We start from the raw sequence: 27,040 nt of genomic DNA on the forward strand, positions 1-27,040 counted from the left end.
AACACTTCTATTCAATTAAATGGCAACAAATCAATCGAAAGTTGTCCAAGTCTTTTGATTAATACGCACTGCAACGACTGCCAAATATTAATGCCTGCATTTTTATAGTTGAAAGTTTGACAAGTCAATAAACTATGAATGCAATTTTGAGCGTCAGCTTGTTCATTTTTAATTTCAGTTGAACTTTGTAGCTACTACGAGACTGTTCCAGGTATTCATAGTAAGCGTAGCGCAAGCAACTAAAAGGAATTTGTAAGCTAATATAGTGCAAGGACTCAATCCAATTTGAGCGTCAGCTTGTTCATTTTAGTTGCACTTTGAAGAAACTAAATATTAATAATGTTAAAATGCATAAAAAGTATGTACGACTGTTTCAAGTAATCAATGATAGTGAGAGTAAAGTTTGAAGAGCGTTAGACTTTTCATTTTGAATTTCAATTCAATAATCTTTATATATTTCAAAGCATTTATACTTTATTGCTCTCTATGCCCAACTGTCGCTCAATCAATTGCAGTACATCAAACGTATTTTGGTCAAATCCCCTTCGGATGGGCCCAGCACCTGACCCATTTCCCGCTCCACAGGTTCGCCATTGACCAGCGCGCGTATCGTTGGCTTGTTGCGATCCTTAGCAAACGCATTCTTGGGATAATGCATGACACTTTCAAAGTCGTAGGGCACATTGAAAGTAGTCGTAGACTTATCCGACATGGCCATAAACTGCGACCAATACTTGCGTGGAATATTATCATAGTCGATGACAACAAACATGTCACGATCGGCACGGCTTTGCTCATGATACAAACCCAAGACATGCAGCGTCTCATGCTGAATGATGCCAGGCTTGCTTAAGCAGTGCTCGGTGAGCAGCACATCGTGCGAACCGGAGCCGAACAGTGGTATGGGATTGTAGCCAACGCGTGTGCCGCACATTTGAGGCGACTTCTTGTAGTAGACATAGCGCTGACCTGATGGTATAGGCTCTGTAAGTTCCTCGAAATTAATGCAGGTTTGCTCATCAAAGGTTTTCAGCGCGCTGCGCACATTCTGCGCCTCCTCGTCGCTATACTCGCTGGATATGCGATAATATAGCTTTGGATTGGGCCAACGCTGCAGCGGCGACTGCAGCGCATTGCGCGTTTTGGCCTCCGCCTGCTCATCCTCGATGTCAATTTCATTGTAGTAGTTTTCAAAGTAGTCAAAGCCTTGGGCAGCAGCAACTGCCACTAAACTCAGCAATAGCCAGCACATTATGTTTTAACTGCTTGGCAGTAGCTTTGCTATATATAGCCTAAAATCAAAATGCATTCGGTTTCGTTTTTTTAATTTAAAATATAATTATCAGTTGCTGTGTTTGTGTAAAGTTGCATGCATATTAAATGACTTGACAAACTTGCACTTATCGTATGCGATTAGGCCTGCTCTCCATTTGATTAGCTGGTTGTTGTTTTCAATTGGAGCCAAATTCGACTTTATCTGCACTTTTTGCATAACTTACGTTACTAGCCTGTAATACAATTTGCATAATTTAACATAGATACTATATTTATATAGTGTGCTTACATAAGAACACAAAATGTATATGTTTGGTTTTGTATGCATAACAATTCAATCAAATGATGACTACACTAGCGGCCAGCATAAGTGGCGCAGCTTGCACAACAATACAATAAAGTATGCTCAAATTCGTTATCAAATTATATCCCTGATATATTTCACTTTAACTCGCAAGCAGTTTCAGCTGTGTTTTAAAAATTTATTAGGCTATGCCACTTATGCTGGCCACCAGTGTAGCAGTGTCTGTAGCTCGCTGCATATTATTAACATGACAATTGCCCAATAAGTAGAACTGAAGGCCAAACACATACACAATTGACTCATTCCTTTTACGTTTCAAGTCAACATAAAGCATTTCATTTAAATGTATTTTAATTATACTTTCAGTATATTTAGATACTAGATTAGGGTGCTGCTGCTGCTTAAGCTTAAACTGTTGAATCGTTTCAAATCGAAATAAAAATAATTGTTTAGGCTCTTGGTAGTTTCGTTTCAAAAAGTCTGTACTCGTTTTATTGCTACAGCAAACGGGTTCAGGTTAGGAGGGATTACTATCGTAAATACGCATAACAATGGCCCGCGTGGCAATGATCGCAACAGCTATGAGGACTTTGCTGCAGCCCAAAGAAGGCGTGCATATATTTTTAGCTGCACGATCACGTGCCACGTAGCGTATACATAATTATTATTATCATTATTGTTATTATAATTAATACATACATACATACAAACAAAAAAATATGATCGAAGAGTAGCAAGAACACAATAATAAAAATAAACACAATTTGCAAGCAAAATTTGCTGTCATTGTTTTTTTTGTAGTCGTTGTCGATTGTTAACACACTCGTCGTCGTTGTTGTTGTTGTTGTTGTTACTGTTAGCAGCAGTTCATTCACTACTTGCAATCATCACAAATCAGTTCCTAGTCATTAGTTACGCTCTCCATCAGATCTACATATTTATGTGGTATATATTATTCAGTAATCGTAGCAGTAGTAGTAGTAGTAGTAGTAGTAATAGTAATAGGTAGCTCTAACTATGTCTATCCACGTGGCATGGCTTCGATGGCGGGCGGGCAGGTGTGTGTGTGTGTGTGTTTACTGCTCTAACTCTAACTCCAGCTCGCTTGTTAGTGCAGCTCAATAAAGTCATAGAGCGCCGCTGGCACAGTCTGCTCATAGTCAATGCCATGCTGCTTAATCGTGCGCGCCGCCAAACAAGCCAGCGATGTATACTTCATGGGATCAATGATCTTGTGCAGCGGTGTGGGCGACAGCAGCGTCTCAAATGTTTCGCCAGCATCGTTCTTTGTATCCTGCAAAAGCATTAAAAGCATTAGCAGCTGACATTAATTTGTTTATAAGCTAAGCTTACCAAATGCGCGCCGCCTTCGAGCAGCGTGCGTGCCAAAGGCTCAGCTGATGGCTGTAGCGTTGCTGCTAGATGCAGCGGTGTGTTGCCCGCATCGTCCACTGCATTCGCATCGGCGCCTACTTCGAGCAGCGCCTTCGTCAGCGATGCCGATGGAAACTGACAGGAGGGATAGCGACCGACCAGCGTGCCCTCGCGATAGCAGGCATAGTGCAGCGCTGTGCGTCCGGAGCGCACATGCACCTTGAGACGATTGAGACGATACAGCGCGTGCATCACCTGACGCCGCATCTCGGCACAAAACCCATCCGACTCGAGCAGCGAGCTTAGCAGACAACCAATATGTAAGGCACTAACCAAAGTGCGACTAAGCGCATTGGGATCATGATTGCAGTCATGCTGATGCGCGGATAACAGTGTGGTGGAGGAGCTGGATGCAGATGTGGAGGATGTTGCTGAGCTTGAGGGCGATTGCGGCAGCTGATTGCTGCTGGCTGCAGGCGAAAGTTGCTGCTGCTGCTGCTGTTGGTATTGCTGTTGATGTTGCTGCTGCTGCTCCAGCGTAAACGCCTGTCCACGCTCCACCTCCAGCACAGCTTTGTGGAAAATGTCCAGCATGCCGTCGGCATCAATGGGGGGCACAATGCGTCCACGTGGCAGCAGGCGACCCGCCTCCACCAGCATAAAGCTAAACAGTTCGGCAAACGATAGCAGCGAGGACTGCGTCATGGGGCTGAGCGGCTTCAAGATTTTCTGTTGCATTGTCAAGGCATAGGACCACAATTCGATGCAGCGATCGAAACGGCCAGCGTCTGCATAGTGTGCGCCTCTGCAAAATATAACAATAATAAATTTAAATTTTAATATATATGGGCTGCTCCTACCTGAAGCGTATATAGTAGCTGGTGTCTGGATGCGTTGGTCCTAGTATGCGTTGTCTTATAACCAAAGCCTGCATGCGCATCTCATCTGGATCGAGTACCAGCTCCTCCAGCTCCTCGACTGTAGTCACCTCGCTTACCAGCTCATAGGCCGGCACTGGCTCTTGCACTTTCTTATGCAACGTCGGCTCCAGTGCACGCTCATCCAGCGCACGTCGCCACAGCGTTAAAGCCACAGCCATATCACGCTTCTTGTCCACATAGGTGGCACCCAGCAGCTCCAGTGCATCGATGCGCGCCTCGCGACTCACACACGGCAACTTTATGAGATGCTCCACAATGGGCATATGTCCGGTTACACTTGCCGCCAGCAGCGGCGTCATGCCATAGTAATCCACATCCATATTGGCGCCATGTTTCAGCAGCAGCTGCAATATGAGCAGCGAGCCCGACTCGGCGCAATCGTGCAACGCTGTGTTGCCCTTGATGCTGCAGCGATTCACATCCGCATTCAATGATAACAAATACTGCGCTATGCGAAAATGTCCTTTATAGCAGGCAATCATCAGGCAGGTGTGTCCATGTCGATTGGCTACCTCAATGTCTGTGTGGAAAGTGCAAATGGCAGTTTAGTTGCACTATGCTCTGATAACTTGCTACTCACCTGCACCATGATGCACCAAATATTTAACAATCTCGTAGTGTCCATCGAAGCAAGCGGCACGCAATGGCGTCGAATTTGTGCGCGTTGTGCTATTCACATTGGCCAAACGACGCACCAGCATCTTGACAATACCCAAATGACCCGCAGCCGCGGCGCACCAGAGAGGCGGCGCATCCTCAATGGGCTCGCCGTCAAAGCTCACGGAGCCCACCTGCTCCACATTGGCACGACACTTTGTCAATAAATATTCTACAATGTCGTAGTGTCCATTGCGACAGGAGATGACCAGCGGTGTGGCTCCGTTCACTTTAAACGATATGAGTGCTGTAATTTCTGGAAAGCTTTTGTTATACAACGCGGCCTGTAATTAAATATGAGATAACAAACTATAAGTACTCGAAACTTGCAAACTTTTTATATATCACAAACGTTATTTTTTAATTAACGCTAATAATAAACTATTATGCGCAATCTGACAATCTAGCATGTTTATAACATTCGTCAATTTATGTTGCATTTTAGCAGTGGCAAAAACAATTAAATTGCTTATCAACATTTGTGTATGAACTCTTATCACAAGCGCAATTGATAATAAATGTTATGCATGAAATATTAATAAACACATAAAGTAATAAGAATGCCAATTAAAAGCGCATTTCGCCAACAAAACAACAAAGCAAAAGATAAATGAATGTATGAACTGTAAGCTATGCTAGCTAAATGCGAATAATAATGCGCATACGTATATTACGCATACGTAGATAGCAAAAACAGCGCTGTGCTAAAAGTTTCAAAATATACCCAACTGACACTCAAACTTTTGCAGAGTATAAACAAATTGTACAAAGTGCTAATTAGCGAAATAACTACGTGCCACAAAAAAAAAAGAGCGCAAACGACTGTTTGAGAGCAAAATTCAACTACGCTGAGCGTTAATCAACATATTCAGTAGCTTGGCAAATACAAATGTCGTTGTTATTGTTTTGATTCGAGCACTGAAAATAAAATTAATTTATGTCAAACGTGTGCCGCTTGTATGTACATATGTAAATTATGATGTCTGCTCGTGGCAAGAAATTAATGACTACTCAATACAATAAAAGAGAGAGAAACAAACTGAGAGAGAGATGCACGTGTCGTCTCGTCTCTGTGTGTCTGTGGCTAAAAACAAGTGTGAGCCACCAACATTGGCAATTAGAATTTGAAATGAGCCTAGGCAAATGGCAAGCGCGAGAATTTATTTTGTACCAGGCAGGCAGGCAGGCTATATCGATTATAATAATTATAACTGGTATGGGGTGCCTACACACGTGGGTACTACAAACAGCTGTGGCACATTAAAAAAAAAGTTATTAGCAGACAAATTGTGTGGGCGCTTGTCAGGCTGAACTTATAATTATGCCAAGCAATTTAAATTTTAAAGTAAAACACTTTAAGTTAATTAAATTTACATGGCTGCTGCGAGACGCATATTATAGGAATAAATTAGCTTTTGAAAGAATAAATAGATAAATAGTTTAGTGTGCTCTAATGCTCATATAAAGCGCTTTAGATTGATACTAAATTTAAATGCTGCATTCTGAATTAATTGCATTTAAAATAATAAGCAATTTATAAATAGTTTTGCATAGTTTATTAAATGCTTATATGTCTGGCATTTATTTATTGTTTTAAGAGAATTAATTACATTTAAAAAATAAAATAAATAGCTCAAAACAACTTTCATGGTTTATGTTAATTTTTAGCCTTTCCAATTCGTATTGATGCAAATGAAATTCAACTCAACGTGTTCTTAGCCCACAGCGCTCTTGTTTTTTCACTTCATTTACAGTTATTTACTTCCTGTGTGTAAAACAACACACGCATTTAAAGTTCGGAAACACGAAATGATTAGAAAACCAACCTTGAGGCAAGAAAAAAAAAACACGCTTTTTCGTATTTGTTTATGGAGACTTATCAAACTCAATTAGAACATTCATCATGAAGGCGTCACATGGCGCTGTAGCCCCCCTTAGGTTACCAACAGCGACGCGACGCCACTGGCAGCTGCTTAGAACCAACACACACACACACACACACACACACAAAGTTAGCTAAATACATAGAAGAAGAGATAACTACAACTAGCCTTCGGGGTATGTGGGGAGCACACGAGCCAGAAGACCTTGTGAATGCCGTGCGGCTTTTTTTCATTTACTCTTTGTGTCTTTTCAACCATTTATCGATTTGCTATACATTTGTCTTTGACTGCGGCTGGCGACTGCGACTGCGACTGAGAGATGCTGCTGCGTGTGTCTCTCGCTTCCGCTTCTCTTTCTGCAACAATAATTCGCGTCACATAATAAATAGAAAATGCCTTTTCTTCTTTCTCTCTCTCTCGTCTTCACTCGTTTGCGCGTGACAAGCAAATTTTGGCAACATTTAGAAAGAATGAAATTTATTTTAAAAACAACAACAGCAAACTGGCGACACAACAATGAGCCGCAATACTCGCACAAAAAATTACGCATTTATTTTATTTTAAGTAATAAAGAAAGCCGAACCTTGAAGGGGGTCATATAATGTTTACAGGCGTCAGAGCCCATCAACTTTTGTGGGCAAATTGAACTGCTGGTTGCTGCTTCATCTTTTTTTTTTGCGCCATGGACAAAGGCAATTGGATGAGTCGTCCATGCAGCAGCAGCAGCTGTTTGCTTTTCCGCATTGCAACGTATATATACTATATAGCTCAATTTAAAATAAAACTTCATACGTAATCTACATGACAAGTTTGTTGTCTAATACAGAACATTGCCTTAAAACAATTTTTTATTACAACAAGCAATTGCAAATTAGATTTTAACCCTTAAGCACATTATTGATTAAATTAGAAATTGTTAGCAACAAAATAGTTTCGTGCAAAAATGCACAAAGCTTTTTTTTAATTTTTTTTAATTGTATAAGCTGTGAAAATTGTCAAAGGTTAAATTTTGAACAGTGTATGTATTCAAAGTAAAAAGCGTAACAAATTTAAGGCGCAACGCAATTGGAAACGGTGTTGATAATATTGTTAAAAAAGACATTACTTAATTTAAGTAGTAGAAAAACAGTTACTGAAGCAACTAAAAATGCTACAAATTTATTAATTAATTTAACAACATTTGAATTAAAATACGATAAACCGACTTTTAAATCGATAAAGTCTACACAAAATTGTAGAGAAGAGAAAAATGCTAGAACTGACGTTGCTATAGTTTTTATTTATGGTTAGCGGTCAACATAAATAGTAACTAAAATTTTGGGGAATATGTGACAGCTGCTCAATAATAATTAATGTCATTTGTAATTATATAGTAAGCAAGTGTAGCTATAAACACAAGCCAAGGCAAACTACTGAATTTTTAGGCATAAATTCTATACACAAATTTTTTATTTGGCTATTAAAAGTTATTAACTAAGCCTTGATGTTTACAAACAAATCTCTATGCAGAACTGAAAACAAGTGTGTCTAGAACCGGTTAAACAGACTTGCAGTGCAGCACTTTAAATAAAGTGTTAAAATGTTTGTAATGACATTTCAAAGAATGCTGTAGTCTTTTTTTTACTGCTACAAAAGCAAGTTGTTTATTTAAATTAAATGTTCTTAGTCAGACGTAGAAAATTCCCAGCAGCATCAAATGACTCAAAATATTAAAGAGATAAAGAGAGAGCGACAAAGCGAGACCGCCAGAGAGAGAGAGAGTGAAAGGCGCAGTAATTGCGTCTATGGCAGAATTTATTTTCGCAAAGCTGAAAACAAGCGCATTCACTTCCCGAAAATATACACATGTCTGTAATTTGTTTTTAATTTATATATGTTTTGTTGGCAATGTGGAAACAACAAAATACAAACATACGCAAATAAATAAATAAATAATTAAAAAGCAAGTTAACATTTGCTACATACATGCATATATATTTAATATAAATATAATGTGTATATCAAACGCAGTGGCGTGCGTTGAGGCGGGGCACGGGGCTTACCTTGCAATTTACCGCTATGTGAGATAATTTATGCATACACAAAAGCCCGCGTGAAAATCTATTATGAATAAACTTCAAATCGCTGTTAGTTTAAAAGCGATTAAAAATGTTGTTTCCGTGTAATAAACAATAAACAACTTTCCATTGTTGTTGTTGCTATTGCTGCTGCTGCTGCTGTTTGCTTTATGATCATTTGCCGTGCACGCATAATTTATTATAATTTTGACATTGAACGAGTTCAATGTCGATATGCAGTAGTAGTAGTGGATATATATACAGACTTTATATAGTAGACAATAAACTTGCCCTCCATGTCTGTTTGCGTCTCTCACGCCATGGACTCGAATTCGTAGTCGCTCTTGAGTCTGCATAGGTGCGTTCAACCGCACAACAACAACAACAATCAGATTCCTCCCCCCTCTCATCTAGATGCTTGGCATTCAAATAAGCCACGTCGCCTCAATTATTTGGCTTATTTGTTAGCTTAACTGACGTGCGGGCTGCGACTGCGCAGTCGCTCAAGGGTGTACGGGCAGCACAAAAGGCAGCGAGGCAGCAAGCTCAGCAGTGCTTGAGGTCAACGGTGCTTTTAACGGGTTCAGCAGCAGCAGCAGCAGATGCGTCAGTTCGTTCATACCTAAGCTCAGAGGTTCACACGTTGCTAGGTCGAGGTCATGAGCAATTCGAAACGCCCTAACATAAAACAAACAAAAATTACAATGGAAAATTTTCGACTGTTATCAGTTAGTTTTCTATAAAAAAAAAAAAAAGGGCTAAACGAAGATAAGACACTCTAACACAAAGTATCGTTTATCGATTTATCGTTTTTGATTTAACAAGCTAAGCAATTGAAAAAACAAAAGCTAATAAATATATAAAAATAAAACAAATATATTTTAAATACGCTGCTAAAATTACCTTATCTATATGCAATCATTAAAATAAATTTATTTATAATTTATAGCATATAATTTATAAGCTAGTGTTGTCACATATTTCGCTTATCTAGGGATAGTTATCTTTTGCTTGCTAAGTCTCAAGTCTACTGAGGGTCTTATATTTTCATTTTTCATTGCCTAACATCAACAGAGAGAGAGAGAGAGAGCAGAGATAAGCATTGACGCCCGGACTCAAGTGCTGATATCATAATACTTTATGATGGGCGTTTTTTAATCAGTGAAAATGCATTCATAGTATCATATTGTGTATTTATTTGTTGCGGTTAATCGTGCGACGAACTTCAAAGTCATTACTACCACGATCGCTGCATAAACCAAATAAAAAACTCACAAGTAACTCAACCGTACAGCGTCATATATAAATAGTTATATAGTTATTATATATACGCATCGTTAGCAGATATAAATCGTAGCACAGTAGCACGCAATAAGAACATTTCAGACCCCGGGGGACATTCGCATTAATGCATTGGGGCGAGATCGTAAATGGTTACATACATAACTTCTATATATAAGTGCTATAAAATACACTGAAAAATATGCTTTTAAATAAATATTTAATTATATAATATACGTATGAATTTGCAATAGTTTTGATACCTTCACTAGTTGCATGACATGCGTGAATTAATATTAATATTGATAATTAATAATAACATTCATTAAGCAAATTGTTCGTCAGAATATTGTCACATTCAAAATTTCCGTTCTATACGCTAATACCACAAATGATATTCAATGTTATTTTGTTAAAAATTACTTAAAATAAACTATGTGATAATTAAATCACAACGCACAATAAAAGATTTTATTAACTTAATCTAGCAATTTAGAAATTAACGCCGCATGCTTTTGAGTATTTCTATATTGAATTTGTATTTGAAACACTTAAGAATTTACATTTGAAGGTTAACTTCTATCAAAGTTATTCAGCCGTTTATTAAGTTGGAAAATTAAATATTTAGAAACTCTGTCAAGGGTATGTACAAAAACAAAAAAAAAAAAACATAATAATAGCTTAGAAGCTAAAGCCAATGAACGCCGACTATTTATATTGCTATGTAAGTGTGTGTAAATCTTAAAGACGCTGTTATTGTTGTTGATGCTGTTACCGGAGAACAAGTGTACACACACACACACACATTGTTGTGATAGCTGTGGGTACACGACAAAAGAATTGAAGTCAAAGCTAAAGAGCAGCAGCAGAGCAGCAGCAGCAGCGATCGGCTCTGACCTTACACCGATAGACACACACAGTACAGTGACTCAAAACACATACGCACTCAGTTGAGAGAAGTAGAAGAAGAAGTAGTTATGTTAAATGGCAAACAAGTAGAAGAAATAAAACACAAGCAAAAGCAAAAGCTCAATGGACGCAAAATACAGCTGAGCTTAGGCTCACCCACAAACGCGCGCGCTCTTTCTCTCTCTCTCTCTCTCTCTCTCTCTCTCTTTGTGTGTTGCTATTTGGCTTTTGCATGTACTCGCGCTGAGTAGAGCCGCTCTCTGGCACTCGCACTCGAATTCAAATTCGCGCTTTGAGGTTACGCTAACAACAACAAGAAGAAGACAAGTTGCCGTTGGCGTTGCTGCAAATGTTTAGCGAAAAAAAAAACTGAAATCAAAGAATCAACCTCAACCTCAAAACAGCTGCTAAGCGCATGTAATAATTAAAGCAAAAATAAATCTTATTAAAGGCAACTTTAAGCAAACTTTGAAAGGCAAACTAACAGTTTTTGGCATTTGAACTAGATCTTTAGAGCAATATGAAGGCTAGCTAACCCTTTCGATTTAATATAGTTAGTATATGCTACTGACCTTGCTCAATGCAGCTAAAATCCAAATCTAATCATAGTTGAAATTGCTCTCAAGATTGTTAAACTTGAACTTACGTACGCTAAACATTATTATTTGGGCGAACATTGTTATTTTTTAATCGATATTAGCAACGCCGCAATTACAAATACACCAAAGAACAACAAACATGTTGACAAGAATAATACTAGCAATAAAAATAAAATAAAAAACGAAACCACGTCAAGAGCAAGAAAAACCAGTTTTCTTTATTTTTTTGCAAGAACATGTTGCACGCCTCTCTAGATCTAGATTGAGATTTTGAGCTCAAGCTCGAACTTGAAGCTAGTTCACTCAATATGGAACAAGAGTTTCTTGCACCTTGCACACACACACACATACAGCTATTTAAAAATAAAAGTACAATACCATGCCAAGAGAACGCGGCTATTTTAGGAGACAAACAGTCCCATAAATGACACATTTCCAGGGCCGGAGTGCCAACCAACCAACTAACTATGCTAGTCAGGAAGTCTAAGCATTGAAGTTGAAGGCAAAGACCGGCGTTGGTCGAGCCTTTTGTTAGTCACGCTGCTGGTGATTGAACGCTCTCAAGGATGCCTGACAGCAATATTATTGTACCATACATATTTATGAACATATTTATGTTTGCTTGGGGGAGTGCCTCTCTCACTCTCTGTCTGCTGTGAAGTGCTGGCGTCCAAGCACTTGAGTTGACACAATGGCGGAAGCGTTTTTAACGCTACCAAATGCGACGTGATTTCGGCTGTTAATTTCTTGATTGCCATTAACATGTGAACAAAAGCAGTCAAAAGTGAAACAACGTGGCCCAAATATAAAAATCGAATCAAAAAGATTATTTTTATTATATTTTACACACACACACACACGCTACATGCTTAAAAATAAAGTGGCTAAAAATAGTTAGCAAGTCATAAAGTTTGTTGTCGCTCTTCTTTTGATTTGTCTCAGACTCTCTTTGATATCAGTACTTATAACTGTTAATGATAAGATATGAGCAATAAACAGGAAAAGTGAATCAATTGAAGTTGCTTTGATAAATAAGACACTCGAAATTTATAAAATCGGTAGTAGCTCATAAAAAAATAGGAAATATATAAAAGAAATATCATATTTCATACTTAATAAATTGTTCATTTTTTGATAACTTGTTTCCAATCAAATAATAAATTTAGTTGATTCAAGCAATATGCATAACAACTTGCTTGTTTGTACATTTTGCCCATCAGCTAATAAATTTATTTTCTACATATAAAAATATCGATGTTTAATCCAAACACAATATGTAAATTTTTTTAAAAGATATAAAATTCTAGCGACAAGTAAAATAATATTTAACTCAAACCGCTTAAGCTGGTTTAATAATTTAATTGTGTTGTGCATTAATCTGATTTTTATATATTTTTGTTATGATCAACAATGTTTAATGTAGAATTGACAATTTAATATCGAACAATAGCTGCGTACTCATTATTTTTTTTTTATTATTTCATGTGCATGGTTGACTTGCATGGCAAATGCAGCAGCGCAATTTACAATGTGCCAATGTCAAGCCACACACTGTAGTCGAAGCTTAAGAACTTTGTTATGCAAAAAGCGTGCCGCTGTCGCAAGCTTCAGCTGTACGCCCACACACACACACACATACTAAGGCACATGGCATTTATATGACACACACACACACACACATACTCGAGCAAACCTTTTTGGTGTAAAATTCTATTTGTTATTGTTTTGGCGCTGTTGCCGAGCAAACCATTCTCTTTACTTGTATTGCTCTCCTTTTCGCTCTCACTGCGCGAGAGTGCATGTGCTAGAGTCTGTCTGTGTGTTTGTGTGTGTGTGTGTAGAATTTTATTGATTAGTCACAAGGCTAACTGTGATTTCTGACTCTAGCTTAAAGGCATCCCACGCATCTTTGTGATTAACACTTGCCGCACTTAATTCTACTAGTACTCACCTTTAATTGTGGTAGATTATTATCGCGCGCAGCATTGAACACAAGAAATTTGTGATCCATATTTGTTTTCTTTTATATCCAGGATATCGCAACTTCACTGATACTTGGTATTTCTATTTTAAGCAGCAGCCAAAAAGTTTTTCATCTAATAAATAAATATTTTCTGCTGCTGCTCTGCCGTTGATTTGCTTATGCTACTGCTACTGCTGTGTATGTATGTACATACATACACATGTATGTATGTTTGTATGTATGTATGTATTATCTCACACAAAGAACTCTTAAGAAAGAGTATAAATTTACAATTCTTTGAATAATTGCACAATAATTGCTGCGTTTTTATTGCCCCACTTCCACTTCCGTATTTTGTTGCATTTTCTGCGCACTTTTCTTCTTTATTTTATTTTTCTCGCCCAAAAAACAGGAAGACAAATTTCTTTGTATGTATTTTATATTTCTTTTGTTGTGGGAATTTTACTGCATTCAATTGCGCGTCGATTTTCACGTTTCTTGCGTTTTAAAATAACCAAATTAATTGTTTAAAACACACAAACAACAACGCCGCACGACACTCGCGCGTCTTGTCTCGTCGAGAGCAAATTTTAATTTAAATTTTAATTAACAATAACAAATATGACTTTATTTGCTTCGCACCACTGTGCTCACACATGTTCGAGTCCAACAGTATGACTCGAACTTAGAACCACTGTGCTCAAAGCACCGTGTTTGGACACTTTTGCTTACTTCTTTTCAGTGTTGAGCAATTGTTCAGCAACATTATCTGACAATTTCAAATTCAAATATTTAAAATAAAACAACTAATAAAAGTTGATAATTCAAATATTTAAATTACGCTCTTGACCAATTGACAATTTATATGCCTGAACAATAGAGCAACTCTATTTACAAAAACTCTTCTGATTGTAAAAATTGGCGCAATTTTAAATTGTTAATCAAACCAGCAGACCGCCCTCGATGCACCGTCTAGTGATACCTGAATTTGCAATTCATAGTTTTATTTAATAATCTGTTGACATAGAGCTTATCACAAGTCAAGCAACAAGAGGAATTACGTCTTACACAGTAATCATTCACTAATTTAACCAGATTGTTAATCTTTTAATAAACTGATGCTTGGCTAGCACATACACAAAGAAATTAAAAATTATTATTTGCAATATGTATAAAATGCGTTCATTCTATGCTAGTGCCAACAATTTGTGTTTAATTCCGCGAAGCCGCCAGATCCATCTTGCCGCTTAACTGATATTCAAAATTGTTGGTATTGGCCAAAAGTCCGACGTCGATGTCTACAATATTCACAAGTTTTAGCAGATGTCGTTGAATGAAAACGGCAACAAGGATTTTTAGTTTCTTTACGTTTTTATAGATTGTTTATTAAAAAATTAATAATTTGTGGTTCATCAAGAAGCATCTCCCATTTTACTGTGGCTTCCTACGGAACGAGCAGCCTGCAAGCAAACACGTAAACAAAAAGAAAATCATTAGTACGCACATAATAAATACAAAATTGTGATTGAGACCACTTACCTTCTGTCAGCTTGGCGCGTCCTCCAGTTGGCTGGCAGAGGATGGTAGCGCATCCAGCGCATACAACGACGCCCTGGGCGTGACTGAACACAGTTGTGATCCTGTAGCATCCGGGGCACTTGACATCCATGAAGTAGGAATTGGGGTGCTGAACCAAGCGCTTTAGCTTGTGCTTGCGTTTCTCCTCAGCGGGCAGAGGGTGCAGTAAATCTTTTGCTAGCTGTAATAAGAGCCAAAACCGAATATTGTAATTTCCATAGTGGCCAACAAAACATACGAATGGTATTTTAGGTTATGTGTTATTGTTTTTAGCAAATGCATTGTTTCACAATCTGTTTAAATCCTCTTCATTTCACAACTGCTTGAAACACATTTTGGCACACATGCTTTGCCAGCCCACCAACACATAGGCAAACACAAGTACGTGTGTACAACACGACGGCTAAACAGGCAGGTTCGTTATTAAGCCTTTCTGATGTGTTTGTCACCGCGAATTCATGTTCCATGCACAGGACACTACACCACGATTAGTTACGCACAATTTCTGTCAATGCATTTGCCAATTTTCTTTGTTTAAAAGCATATTTTTGTATAAATTTGCACCCACCGGCATGTTTTTTCTTTCACAGCTAACACGGAAAAGGAAGTCGGTCAAATCGCAGCCAACTTAACAAGAGAGTAAACGATAAAACTTACTCGATTTTATGCGTCTATCGATAAGATTTGGAATTGAAAACAAGTCGCTTTAAAAATCATTTTTGGATATTTCAATCAATTTCAATGCTTGAAATTAGCTGCTCCTATTTTATTTTTTTGTTGTTTGTTTTTTTTTTTTTTGTTGGTGTAATTGCGTTCGCTAACACTTACTGATAAGTTCCGATAGTGGTTACCGATACATTCGAACTTGCGAATTTGTGCAAAGAGAGGGAAAAGAGCGCGCAAGCGACACAGAAAATAGCAAATTTTATAGTAATACAAATTTGTGTTGGCTAAATAAATTTCAACAGACTTTAGGCAAGTCGTAAATATGTCAACATTAGAGTTGTGTGAAAAATATTTTGAGACTCGTGATGTGTACAAAATATTGGGACTAGCAAAAGATGCCGAAGAAAAGGAAATAAAAAAGGCGTACCATAAGCTCTCGCTACTGGTGCACCCCGATCGAGTGCCGGAGGCGCAAAAGGAGGAGTCAACAGAAAAGTTCAAGGTGCTGTCCAAGATTTACCAAGTGCTAACCGATAACCAGAAGCGAGCACTTTATGATGAGCAGGGTGTACTTGACGACGACGATGAGATGTCCAGTGACAAGCTGAACACTTGGCTGGAGTTGTGGAGCAAGATTTTTAAGCCAATCTCTGAGGAGGACATTAGTAACTATGAGAAGGAATATGTGGGCTCAGAGTTGGAACGTACGGACCTAAAGAAAGCTTATTTGGGAGGCAAAGGCTGCATCAACCATATCATGAGCCATGTACCATTCATGGGGGTAGAGGACGAACCCCGTTTCAAAGAAATGATAAGCAAAATGATTGCCGCTGGTGAAGTGCCAGAATACAAGATTTTTACAGAAGAGCCAGCAGCTAAACGTAACAAGCGCCACAAGAAATATGCCCGTGAGGAGAGGGAATCAAAAGTGATAAAGGAGCGTATAGAGCGTCGTCGTGAGAAAGATGATGAGGCGGCGGAGTCGAGCGCAAATTTGGAAGAGCTTATATTGTCGAGAAGATGCAATCGCGAGTCCAACTACAATTCACTTATGGATCGTTTGCTTAAGAAATATGGAGGCGATAGCGACGATAATTCGCCTACGGTTGACTTCAGTTCCTTCGATAAAAAAAAGAAGCTTAAGAAAAAGAAGCAAGAAAAGAAGGAAAAAATTAATAGCGTTAAGAGTGGTAGGATTAACAAATCAAGGTCCTAAGCCTATACATATATATATTATTAATTATTAACTTAGTAGTATATTGATATCCAAGCCGTACATATACGTACTATATATTTATATTTGTCTATTTGAGACTATGTCGCTCAGCATATGAATTAATCTAAGCTAAGACTGAGTAATAATGGTCCCGATTTCCCTAATGAAATATATTATATTTATGTTCAGGAAAAAAGCTACAAATAAAAGAGTTCTCAATGTCAAGTTTTTGTTTAATTATAAAACAAGTAGAGCTGCCAACTTAAAATTAAATGGTAGCGCTTAATCGTAAATCCACCACAAGCTATCGTCTAATGGTTAAGCCGCCACAAACTATCGAGCTGCCGACACATGTAAACACAATTGCTTGTTAATTTGTGTAAAATGAATTCTAAAACCGAAGCACCAAACATTTGTCGTATATGTTTAGAGGAGCCAGCTAAGCAAAAGCTTTTTGCTGAGGAGCATGATGAAGAGACTTTTGGTGTACAACACTTGAATAAAACTATTGAGCAATGTTGCGGAATAATAGTAAGAATATAAGACTGTAGTATACACATAGTTATGTACTTATATATACAAATTAATGATTTATTTACGGCTTTTGCAGATCAGACAATCGTCATGTTTACCTTCCACAGTCTGCGAACGTTGTCACGAGTTTGTAAATATGTGGTGCAGCTTTCGCAAAATGTGTCTCAATTCTCAAGTGTATTTGGAATGCACTTATGGACAGGAGGAAAGGCCGAAGGAGTTGGTCAATGCCAGTGAGACCGAGTACATGGAGTACCTCTACGATTGGCTGCAAGTGGAAAGAAACTCAGATGCAGAAAATCAATATGAAACGACTGAAGAATACGTACAATTTGATTCCTACGACCAGGAGCAAGAGTGTCCCACTAAAGCTGAATATGATTATAGTGTTGAAGAGGAATTGGCAATTGAAGACGATGAAAGATCAATTGATGTAATAGAAATGTATGAACTAGACGAAGAAGAAAAGGAAGATACGAATTCTAATCAAACCACAGATCATACATTGGAAAATGTAATACATTCTGAGGAGGATTATGTAGACAATGAAGTATATTTTTCGTCAACCCTATCACCAGAAGCAGCACCTTCCACTGCAGTTAAGCGTGGGCCTGGACGGCCGAGGAAGCCAGGCAGAAAAATCAGATCTAAGAACGATTTGCTTCCCAAGAAATTTGTATGCAATCTTTGTGGAAACGTATATCCGAAAAAGGCCGCTTATACAACGCACATGATGAGTCACACGGACTACAAGCCACATCAATGCGAGTAAGTTAAAAAGTTCATACATTTTACCTTTAAACTAATTTTTTGTATTTAGACTCTGTTCTAAGTCATTCCGTCAAATGGGCGAGTTGCGTGCTCATATGCGTCGTCACACGGGCGTGCGTCCCTACAAATGTGTGTACTGCGAGCGACATTTCTATGATCGCAGCGAAAAGGCGCGCCACGAACGCGTCCACACAAACACACGTCCCTACGAGTGTGATGAATGCGGTAAATCCTTTACGCACACTGCCACGCTAAAAAATCATAGACTGGTGCATACGGGACAAAAGAATTTCAAGTAAGAAGACATTCTTATTTTATCTATTTCATAATAATTCTTTTTATTTTTTAGCTGTGAGATTTGCTCAAAGTCATTTACGCTTCTGCATCAGCTGAAGGCACATCAGCAAACGCTTACACATAAAAATAAAGAGGAACAAATTCTGGCTGACGCGTCGTTTAATGTGGATTAAGAATAATCAATTCAATTTAGTCATAAGCAGACTTCTCAGACTCTCAATAAGTTATTTTATAATTTATATAAATTAAAAACTTAACTCCTTAAGTCAGCGACATTGCTGAACTACGTTCTGTGCCATTCCTATTATTTTATAACTATGAGGCGTTTTTGGTTAAAATTAAATATAAACCATCTTAACAGTTAACTACTGGCAGAGTCGTCTTCGTCCTGATTATAATCATCATACGTTATGCTCACCTCGTAGCGATGTGTATGAGTCTTCTCGTGAGCTTTAAGCTGATGCGGCAGGCGAAATCCTTTTTTACAGGTTAAACATTTGTGAGGTTTTTCTTTAGTGTGTGTTAGAGCATGTGCCTTGAGCGTCGTTGAGAGCGAAAAGGTCTTGCCACAAATATCACAGGCATAGGGACGTTCATTTGTATGCATACTGCAAATACAAAAATAATTTGATTTTAATATCGTAGACGCAAAGCGTAGTTTAGACGTACCGCTCATGCTTGCGATGGGTACTTCGATCCGCGAAACGACGACCACAATAGTTGCATACAAAGGGTTTTTCCCCTGTGTGGGTGCGCATATGGGTTGTTAGATTACAGGCGGCATTAAAGCGCTTTGAGCATAGTCTGTAATACAAAAATACAAATTAACAATACAAATCGACAAATGTGCATGTTCATGGACTTACTCGCATTCATAGTTCTTTACAATGCAATGCTTGCGTACGTGATTCTTGAGCTGCGTTTTGTTGGGAAATGAGTTGTAACAAATGGTGCAACTGTGATAGGAAAAGTTGGCTGACTCGCAAGCAGGGCCCAAGTCAACTGTACGTTCAATCGTTTCCTTAACTGATGGGTTTTTCTTATTAAAATCATCATCTGCATCAGACTCTTCGATTACATTATCATTATCACCAACGTCAACCATAATATATTCGTTGCAATCGCTATCTTCTTCTTTGTTGCTTACAACTAGCAAGTATTCTTCATTGTTCTGTGCAGCGGAATCTGCTGCACTTTGTATGCTTTTTTTCTCTTCCTTTGACATATCTAATTGTTCCGGCTCGTCAACGTTCATCTCCTTGCTCTCTATATTAATTTTCGTTGGCAGCGTAGTGTCTTCATCATCAGATGTTGTAGACTCTGCTTTTCTGCTCCTTTTGCTTTTGCTATCAAAGTCCTTGGTGGCACTTTTGGTGCGCTCTACAACATTACGTAGCTGTTCATCCGCTCGTTTGCAGCCAACAAGAAACAAATGTGCTGCATTAAGACTGTGTATACAATCCTTACATATCTGATCTGGCAAGCCATCATTTGGATCCACCTACAAAATACAAGATATATAAATGCCCTTTATTTAATATAATAATTCATACTGCAACTCCAGAATAATCCAGCAACTGTTTGGCCAGAGATTTGTCGCTAAAGAGTGACTGCAATTGGGCGGTATCGCTAGTCTCACAAGTGCAGGTGCGACACAATGTCCACTTTATACAAATTTCCATTTTTTATGTCCTAAACACGATCTTATTTGTTCAAATTGTTTTCATAAACAAACTACAATATATCGATAGGCTTGTTCAATAATTTACGATAGCACTATCGAAACCTTGCTCGCGATATAAATCGCAAGAAAAAAATTAATAAAAACAAGCGAGAAAATTACAGACGCCTAATTCATAATTTTTTTTTGTATTTAGAAGTTTTGTTATTAAAATCAAAAGATGCCGGAGTACATGATATGCAGGATATGTTTAACGGAGGACCTGAACGTGGATAGCATGACGCCACTGTACGATGAGCATGACGTTCAATGTCCATTGGTCAGGAAAATTGAGGAAATCGGCAGCATCAAGGTATGCACTTACAACTTCCAACTGTTAATCAATAGAGCTCAGTTTAAAATTTGCAATCTAAGTTGCCACCACTGGAGGATATGCCAAGCCTGCTCTGCTGCAGCTGTGTTGGCCATCTAAACAGCGCTTATAAGTTTCGTGAAATGTGCCAGGAGAGCGAGCGTACCTTTGCCAACAGCGTTGTCAAGGTACAGGTAACTCAAAATTGTACATGTTTATTTTGATTTTTAATTGCTGGAGCTATTTAAAGGCTGAATTAAAACTGGAACCCAATGATGATTCTTCGCAAATGGAAAGTGATACTGTTGAGTATATTTACGAAGCGGCCAGCAATGAGTTTATCGATCCGGATGAGGAGATTGAATTCGATGCCATGCTAGAAGAGCGGCTAGAAGAAACTATTGAAGAGACAGCAGAAGAAACAGCATATGACGATTTTGAAGAGGCGGAGGAAATGGATGAAGAGGAATTACTGATTGGCGCTGCCAGCGATAGTGATTACGATCCCATTGATCGAATGCGTAAGCCGAAAGTTCGCAAAGCCAGGCTAACTAAACGCGGACGGGGACGGCCTCGTAATCCCACGAATCCCATCTTAAAACAGGGTGAAATGAAAATGATCAGCCCGACGTCATCAACTGGTAAAACTGAAGAATCATCAACAAACATTATGTGTGAAATATGTGGCAATATTTATTCAAAGCGTGCTGCGCTTAACATACACATGCGTCGCCATCTGTCTGAGAAGCCATTTGCCTGCGAGTACGTACACTCAGCGATAAGCAATTGATTGTGCATTGGAATTGATTAATTTCTATTGCAGAATTTGTTCCAAGACTTTTGCGGGTCCCTCAGAGCTGAATCGTCACATAAGAGTGCATACGGGCGAGAAGCCTTTTACTTGTAAATACTGTTCCCGTTCCTTTGCTGACCGCAGCTCAAACATACGCCATGAGAGGTGCCATCAAATGTAAAGTTAACCCTACTTAACATCACTAATAATTATTTCTATTATAGAACACATACGAACGAACGTCCCTTTACCTGTGCAACCTGTGGCAAGTCCTTCTCCTATTCGAATGTGCTTAAAAATCATATGTTAACGCACACGGGCGAAAAACCTTTCTTGTATGTAAAGACTTATAAATATGTATTCAGAAAAGTATAGTCTGAAGAAACTGTTGTTTTCAGATGCTTGCCCTGCAATAAAACATTTTCCCGCAAACATCAGCTGGAACAGCATATCGGCACTATGACACACCAGCAGACAGTGAGAGCACTTGAAATAAACGAATCGGGACAACAAACTGAGATATATTAGTCACTTTAAATATAATAAATGAATTATTTTAATTTAAATATGGCTTACAATTTTTAATGTAAATAAAACAGTACAAACTTAAGAAGTGCAATTCAAAAGAATACAAATGTTAAACTTTATACAAAACATGAATATTTTCAGAACATCCCGACAATTAAAATTAAATAATGTTAAATAACGTGATTGGCAATTGATAAAAAATAAATCAAACATATTTTTTATTCGCATTAATATTTCTACAAAATAATAACATTTTAATTGAAATATTTACATTCTGTTAAACAGCTAGCTCTTCTTCTTAGCACAATGACACTCACAGTAAAATGTAAACAACTTGGTCAGGCAAGATTTGTTATTTTTACATTTGTGCTTGTTTAATGTATGTACGTGGATTTAATGACAGTTTTTGAATATAAGCATGACTTTACAATGTCGTACCTGTGCTAAAGTAATTTACAACACGAACGCAAAGAATCTCTTTGATATGGAAAACAAACCTTTGTTACAGAACGTGGAAATGGTAGCTGGCACTACGGTAAATGTGCTCTTACACCAAAGACATAAATTTTAATTTGGATTTTTCAAATTGCAGTTAATAAACGATCCAGAGTTACCCACAAGAATCTGTGGCTGCTGCTTGCTGGACTTAAATCGTGCATTAAATCATATACAAATATTTCGGGATCGCTTTATTAAAACTCAAGAGCTACTGATAAATTGCCAAATTCTTGAGGACCCAGGCTACTGCGAAAGTGAGAATGAATCGGAAAAACTTGGTAACAAAGAGATCTCGAAAGATTCCACAACGGAGCAGTTAAAAGAGGAGTTGCAAGACGAATTGCTTAGAGAGGAGGAAAATAATATGACTGAGTTCTTTGAAGATAACGCACAACATGCAGACGATTTAATAGCGAGTGTACAAAAAGAAATGTATAGCGATGATAGCCAAGGAACAATAGACAAAGAATATGAAGCACTAACGGATAGCGAGATTCCAATTGAAACGGGTCAAACCTATACCCCTAAAACAAATAATGCTGGCACACTAAAAATGAAAAAAAAGTATTGCAGCTGGAAGAACCTTACCGAAGAGCAAATTGTTGAAAGAAAGCGTCAGCAACGTAAACGCGACTGTGTTTGTGAAGTTTGCGGTAGATACTTTAACGACCAAAGCAATTTCAAATTACACATGCTGCGGCATACAGGAATAAAGAATTACGATTGTAGTCAATGCGACAAGCTTTTCTATACAGAGCATCTGCTGCAGCTCCACGAACGAATTGCTCATCAGGGCGAGCGGCCATATAGTTGCAAATACTGCAGTAAAACCTTCCAAAGCAGCACTTCACGTGTAATACATGAGCGGTAGGTATTCTCAATATTCAACCAAATGTTAGCTGTTCGTTAAAAAAAATTTTTTGTCTTCAAGCTTACACACCAATGAGCGGCCCTACTCCTGCGAGTTCTGCGATAAAACATTTTTTTCCGGCTCAGCCCTAAATAGGCATGAGCTTATACACACTGGCGTGCGTTTATTTAGGTAAATATCCTTTAGTGCAAATTAATCTTTTAATAAACTAATTTTTTTCTGTATTTACTAGCTGCGATTTATGCAATAAAACATTTCAAAGGAACACACATTTGAAGGCTCATCTGCGTTCTAAAATGCACGAAAAAGTAACAAAAATTGTTGTACAAAACGAAATATTTTAATATACATAAATAAAATTCTAGATTATATTAGAAAATAATAAACAAAACACTCAAATGTTTACGGCGAATAGCCCAAGGTTCATTCATTCAAAACAAACAATCAAATTTATCGATAGGCATCGAACAGCTGACTGCGAAAGATATTGGATTGCCGCATCACGGATTGTTGACAAAATCGAGTGTTTTTTATGTTTAAGTGAATTTCTGAAAATGGAAAACTTTTGTCGTACTTGCGGCAAGACTATTAACTTGGATGCCGACAACTGCTTAAAAATATATTCTCCCTTGGCACGTCCATTGCTAAGGTGCGTTCGCAACATAACAAACTGCTGGGTAAGACAACATAAACAATGGGATAGATAAGATGCTCATATATACATACATACATATACATTGCTTATGCCCAGTTGGAAAATATAACAGGTGGACCTATTTATTTATGTTTCGCTTGCCAAAGACTGATAAAGAAGATTGATGCGTTTCGAAAACGGTGCGCCAAAATCGAAGCCTTTCTAGCGAAACGCAAAAGAAAACGTGAAGGAGCAAGTGTATTACCATCAAACAGAAATGCAGATCCACTGCAAATTGAGGCATTAGAGTCAAATGATCTTGTTGTGAAGGCAGACCCAGAAACAAACTGTGGAGGAAGTGAGCATAAGACACAGCAAGAGCATGTGGCGAATTCTCGTGAGAATGTTTTGGATGAGAAGCAACCTGAAAGTGCCTGTAGTTTGGAAGAAACACAAAGCAAAAAACTGAAAACTGACACGCAAAAATATGCAATGCGTGTGGGTAAACGAACAATGTATATTCGGCTAACCAATGAGAAGCAACCAAAGCGCATTGTCGATCGTGAACGCCAATGGTCATCAGCCCAGCCCTGCATATGTGAGCACTGCGGACGCCAGTTTAAAGATGGCAGTAATTTAAATGTACATCTGTTGCGCCACACCGGCACTAAGAACTACGAATGTAATGTGTGCCATGAGAAATGCTATACATTACATCTGCTGCGGCGCCACAAGCTGAAGCATACAGAAGGTCCATACCAGTGCACATTTTGTGGTCTACAGTATAGCACAAATAGTTCACGCGTGCGACATGAGCGGTAATATTTTCGAATAATTTGCAAAACAACATTTTATTAATATTATGTTCTTATTTATTTAGTGAGGCATGCAAAAAAGGCAGAGCCCCACAGTCTAAAACGGAGATAATTAAACGTGGGGAGCGCACTTTTCAGTAAGTTACTCTTATTTATATTATGACGACTACTTATTTATTATTTTTACAGCTGCGACACCTGCGATCTTTGGTTTCTGCGCGCAGGTAATTTAGCCCAGCACATGAATTCTTCAAATCATATTACCAATGAGCGCCGCAAGCAACGCAAATCTCAATCGAAGCTAAACAAACTGAAAGCTTAAAAGTATTTTACATAGAGTTTAACATTTATAAAAGCATTAAAATTACTATAGCTAAAAGTCCACTATTTCTCTTTTAACTTGGCTCCTCAACACTAAGTAAGCGCTGCACATTTGCTTTATGCAATTTACTATAACGATGTGTGTACAGATTGTATCTGTAACGAAAATTCGCATTGCACACCTCACAACTAAATGGACGCTCCCCAGTGTGTATGCGCTCATGATCTCTGAATTTGGTGCGCACAAAGAAAGTTTTAAGACAAATATCGCATTCATAGGGTCGCTTGCTATTATGACGCATAACCTCATGCTTCAATTTGGACTGTGGATCGTAGAAGCCCATTTCACAGTATTTACACTTAAAAGGCTTCACGCCCAAATGTATATTGTTATGCCAATTGAGCGCATACTTGGTGGCATAACTTTTAGTGCAATATGTACAATAGTGGCGCACACTTTCCATTTGCTCATGCTTCACTTCCGTTAGAGATTTATCAAGCCCATTAGCAGCTTCAGTGCCTCTCGTATGGCGCTGAATACGAGGCATGGCTCCATGAAATCTTCTTTCATGTAAATAACGTGAATTGGAAGAAGTGAATCTTTTTTCGCAATAATTACATGTAAACGGCCGCTCGCCTTTGTGTTGCACGCGTATGTGCATGTTTCTCATGTAGGCGTCGTAAAAAACTTTGGGGCACTCACTACAGTGATAATTCTTTGTGCGTGTGTGGCGAAGCATGTGTATTGTTAGATTACATCGAACACGAAACGATGCACCACATTGATCACATACATAATTTAGTGGCGCTGCTCTGATCTGTTCACGACGCACGCGATTGCGGTGTAAGCGTATCTCGTCCTTGGTCTTTGGCTTTTCTGTTTTGGGCGCTTTTACCTGTGACTTTCGTTGCTTTACTTTCAATTTACTGGTATTTGGTCTCTTTGGTCGCATGCCTATTGTATCCTCTCCCTTATATTTATTTAAGAGATCCTCATAAATCTGTGTACCCAGCGCAACACTCTGTGCATCAATGGGTTGTTCATCAATTCTTTTATACACCACTGGCTCAATTATAAAAGTTTTCCTTCCTGTTGACTCCGCATCATTGCTATCATTGCTTTTCATAGCTACAGGCGCTGCATTAGCTTCGCGTTTGATCTGCTCATCGTGTGCCAGTCGAAGCTCCGTTTGTATGCAGGTTTCTCGAAATTCAATGGCAGTACGCAGATCCGTTACACAACTCGTACACATAAGCGACGAGTTGCCATTACATTTTATCTGGAATTAAAGTATTTCAGCAAAAACACTTTAAATCGACTAGCGATACTAACCCAAATGCCAGTTATAACTTCTATGTGATGCAACATTACTGCATTTTCCTCACTGCCAAGATCCTTGAACGTTTCGCTTCCAGCAAGAGTTTTATTGCAAGTGCGACATTTAGGCTGCTCCTTGTTAACTATACTCGTATTGAGCGCACTTGCGTCTTGTTCTGCTTCGCCCAAGGGATCGTTTTCGCTTGAGGAAGCCGGTATAAAAGCATTGCCAGTGGTACAAACAAAGTCTGGAGCTGAGGCGATGCCTGTATTGCGCACAAAGTCCGGCGCAGTGACAAATGCTCCAGTAGCCTCAGCAGCTTCCCGTGCAGCTGATTCTTCAAGCAGTTCATCTACCAGTTGGCGATACTTGCATTTTTCACTACGTTCGCGTTCAGCCTCACTGCAATCGTTTTTGTTAATGCATGGCACTGATCCACGCTTTAAAGTTCGCTTCGAGCACAAACCTTAGCAAAAGCAAAGTTAGAGAGTATAGTCAGACTTACACATTGTAATAGTTCATAGTTACCCATTTTAAATTGTAATCCTCCTTGTATGTCCTCTTCTCTAAAGTGTTCATGGCAAATAACGCTTTTTTGGTATGCATTTGTCCTGTCTTTGTTGCTTTTGCGGCAGAACGAAACCCATTTTTTCAAAATATCTGCATCCTTAGGAAAACTAAAGAAACTCAATTGTTGTGAGTGTTTTTGTTTTGTCTTAAATTTGTTTCCACAGTTCGCGATAACGCACTTCATCTTTAGAATACGTTTATATTATTATTTTTGTGCCAGGGCTGGAAAGTCAATGGCAGGGTACCGATAAATCAGCAGAATTATAATCGAATAACCATTGGATACAAAGCATGGAGTCCGCCAACGTGTAACATTCAAATTATATTATTGATCGCTTTTTATAAATTCATTG

The 27,040-nt window shown here is 38.4% G+C and overlaps 8 protein-coding genes across 10 annotated transcripts; 4 read left to right on the top strand and 4 right to left on the bottom strand.

The window, feature by feature from the left end:
• Positions 1-485: 485 nt before the first annotated feature.
• Positions 486-1,252, bottom strand: LOC108601309 (low choriolytic enzyme). The gene has a single exon (XM_017989209.1). The coding sequence runs from the start codon at positions 1,250-1,252 to the stop codon at positions 506-508; it is 747 nt and encodes a 248-aa protein (XP_017844698.1). The 3' UTR covers positions 486-505.
• A 1,125-nt stretch (positions 1,253-2,377) lies between these two features.
• Positions 2,378-13,417, bottom strand: LOC108604204 (protein fem-1 homolog CG6966). Its single transcript, XM_017993564.1, has 5 exons — positions 13,232-13,417; positions 4,475-4,835; positions 3,814-4,414; positions 2,933-3,758; positions 2,378-2,873 (listed from the first exon to the last, which is right to left on the bottom strand). Exons 1-5 carry the CDS (start codon positions 13,289-13,291, stop codon positions 2,688-2,690), a joined length of 2,034 nt encoding a protein of 677 aa, XP_017849053.1. The 5' UTR covers positions 13,292-13,417; the 3' UTR covers positions 2,378-2,687.
• Positions 13,418-14,321: 904 nt separating this feature from the next.
• Positions 14,322-15,474, bottom strand: LOC108604657 (40S ribosomal protein S27). Of its 2 annotated transcripts, XR_001915355.1 has the most exons (4): positions 15,390-15,474; positions 14,783-15,002; positions 14,612-14,703; positions 14,322-14,541 (listed from the first exon to the last, which is right to left on the bottom strand). XR_001915355.1 is itself a non-coding variant. In XM_017994207.1 (3 exons), exons 1-3 carry the CDS (start codon positions 15,393-15,395, stop codon positions 14,675-14,677), a joined length of 255 nt encoding a protein of 84 aa, XP_017849696.1. In that variant the 5' UTR covers positions 15,396-15,474; the 3' UTR covers positions 14,322-14,674. The 2 variants fall into 2 exon arrangements, 1 of the variants encoding a protein (XP_017849696.1); XM_017994207.1 differs by having other exon boundaries at positions 14,322-14,703.
• Positions 15,475-15,591: 117 nt separating this feature from the next.
• LOC108604658 (J domain-containing protein CG6693) lies at positions 15,592-16,921 on the top strand. Its single transcript, XM_017994208.2, has one exon. The coding sequence runs from the start codon at positions 15,810-15,812 to the stop codon at positions 16,701-16,703; it is 894 nt and encodes a 297-aa protein (XP_017849697.1). The 5' UTR covers positions 15,592-15,809; the 3' UTR covers positions 16,704-16,921.
• Positions 16,922-17,050: 129 nt separating this feature from the next.
• LOC108603820 (transcription factor Ouib) lies at positions 17,051-18,510 on the top strand. The gene is made up of 4 exons (XM_017992949.1): positions 17,051-17,234; positions 17,314-18,005; positions 18,058-18,303; positions 18,358-18,510. The coding sequence occupies exons 1-4, from the start codon at positions 17,088-17,090 to the stop codon at positions 18,476-18,478; spliced, it is 1,206 nt and encodes a 401-aa protein (XP_017848438.1). The 5' UTR covers positions 17,051-17,087; the 3' UTR covers positions 18,479-18,510.
• A 130-nt stretch (positions 18,511-18,640) lies between these two features.
• Positions 18,641-26,720, bottom strand: LOC108601310 (zinc finger protein 91). Its single transcript, XM_017989210.1, has 7 exons — positions 26,646-26,720; positions 26,132-26,583; positions 24,878-26,078; positions 19,859-19,989; positions 19,172-19,806; positions 18,975-19,109; positions 18,641-18,913 (listed from the first exon to the last, which is right to left on the bottom strand). The coding sequence occupies exons 1-7, from the start codon at positions 26,647-26,649 to the stop codon at positions 18,667-18,669; spliced, it is 2,805 nt and encodes a 934-aa protein (XP_017844699.1). The 5' UTR covers positions 26,650-26,720; the 3' UTR covers positions 18,641-18,666.
• Positions 20,138-21,697, top strand: LOC108603821 (transcription factor Ouib). Of its 2 annotated transcripts, none has more exons than XM_017992950.2 (6): positions 20,138-20,338; positions 20,401-20,532; positions 20,589-21,100; positions 21,162-21,296; positions 21,356-21,466; positions 21,530-21,697. In XM_017992950.2, the coding sequence occupies exons 1-6, from the start codon at positions 20,207-20,209 to the stop codon at positions 21,657-21,659; spliced, it is 1,152 nt and encodes a 383-aa protein (XP_017848439.1). In that variant the 5' UTR covers positions 20,138-20,206; the 3' UTR covers positions 21,660-21,697. The 2 variants fall into 2 exon arrangements, with proteins under 2 accessions (XP_017848439.1, XP_017848440.1); XM_017992951.2 differs by having other exon boundaries at positions 20,401-20,526.
• Positions 23,472-24,859, top strand: LOC108603822 (zinc finger protein 510). The gene is made up of 4 exons (XM_017992952.1): positions 23,472-23,705; positions 23,780-24,480; positions 24,543-24,614; positions 24,667-24,859. The coding sequence occupies exons 1-4, from the start codon at positions 23,583-23,585 to the stop codon at positions 24,797-24,799; spliced, it is 1,029 nt and encodes a 342-aa protein (XP_017848441.1). The 5' UTR covers positions 23,472-23,582; the 3' UTR covers positions 24,800-24,859.
• Positions 26,721-27,040: the final 320 nt, after the last annotated feature.

Source organism: Drosophila busckii, chromosome 3R (assembly GCF_011750605.1).
Source record: "Drosophila busckii strain San Diego stock center, stock number 13000-0081.31 chromosome 3R, ASM1175060v1, whole genome shotgun sequence".
NCBI lineage: Eukaryota > Metazoa > Arthropoda > Insecta > Diptera > Drosophilidae > Drosophila > Drosophila busckii.

Coding starts and splice junctions, on each gene's coding strand:
- LOC108601309 (XM_017989209.1), bottom strand. CDS start 1,252: ATGTGCTGGCTATTGCTGAGTTTAGTGGCAGTTGCTGCTGCCCAAGGC.
- LOC108604204 (XM_017993564.1), bottom strand. CDS start 13,291: ATGGATCACAAATTTCTTGTGTTCAATGCTGCGCGCGATAATAATCTA. Junction 4,836..13,231: donor ATAATCTACCACAATTAAAG/GTGAGTACTAGT, acceptor ATTTAATTACAG/GCCGCGTTGTATAACAAAAG. Junction 4,415..4,474: donor TTTGGTGCATCATGGTGCAG/GTGAGTAGCAAG, acceptor CTTTCCACACAG/ACATTGAGGTAGCCAATCGA.
- LOC108604657 (XM_017994207.1), bottom strand. Junction 14,704..14,782: donor ACGCGCCAAGCTGACAGAAG/GTAAGTGGTCTC, acceptor GTTTGCTTGCAG/GCTGCTCGTTCCGTAGGAAG.
- LOC108604658 (XM_017994208.2), top strand. CDS start 15,810: ATGTCAACATTAGAGTTGTGTGAAAAATATTTTGAGACTCGTGATGTG.
- LOC108603820 (XM_017992949.1), top strand. CDS start 17,088: ATGAATTCTAAAACCGAAGCACCAAACATTTGTCGTATATGTTTAGAG. Junction 17,235..17,313: donor AGCAATGTTGCGGAATAATA/GTAAGAATATAA, acceptor CGGCTTTTGCAG/ATCAGACAATCGTCATGTTT. Junction 18,006..18,057: donor TACAAGCCACATCAATGCGA/GTAAGTTAAAAA, acceptor TTTTGTATTTAG/ACTCTGTTCTAAGTCATTCC.
- LOC108603821 (XM_017992950.2), top strand. CDS start 20,207: ATGCCGGAGTACATGATATGCAGGATATGTTTAACGGAGGACCTGAAC. Junction 21,297..21,355: donor TCAAACATACGCCATGAGAG/GTGCCATCAAAT, acceptor TTTCTATTATAG/AACACATACGAACGAACGTC. Junction 21,467..21,529: donor ACGGGCGAAAAACCTTTCTT/GTATGTAAAGAC, acceptor TGTTGTTTTCAG/ATGCTTGCCCTGCAATAAAA.
- LOC108603822 (XM_017992952.1), top strand. CDS start 23,583: ATGGAAAACTTTTGTCGTACTTGCGGCAAGACTATTAACTTGGATGCC. Junction 23,706..23,779: donor GCAACATAACAAACTGCTGG/GTAAGACAACAT, acceptor GCTTATGCCCAG/TTGGAAAATATAACAGGTGG. Junction 24,615..24,666: donor CGTGGGGAGCGCACTTTTCA/GTAAGTTACTCT, acceptor TTATTTTTACAG/CTGCGACACCTGCGATCTTT.
- LOC108601310 (XM_017989210.1), bottom strand. Junction 19,110..19,171: donor GTAAAGAACTATGAATGCGA/GTAAGTCCATGA, acceptor TTTGTATTACAG/ACTATGCTCAAAGCGCTTTA. Junction 18,914..18,974: donor ACCCATCGCAAGCATGAGCG/GTACGTCTAAAC, acceptor TTGTATTTGCAG/TATGCATACAAATGAACGTC.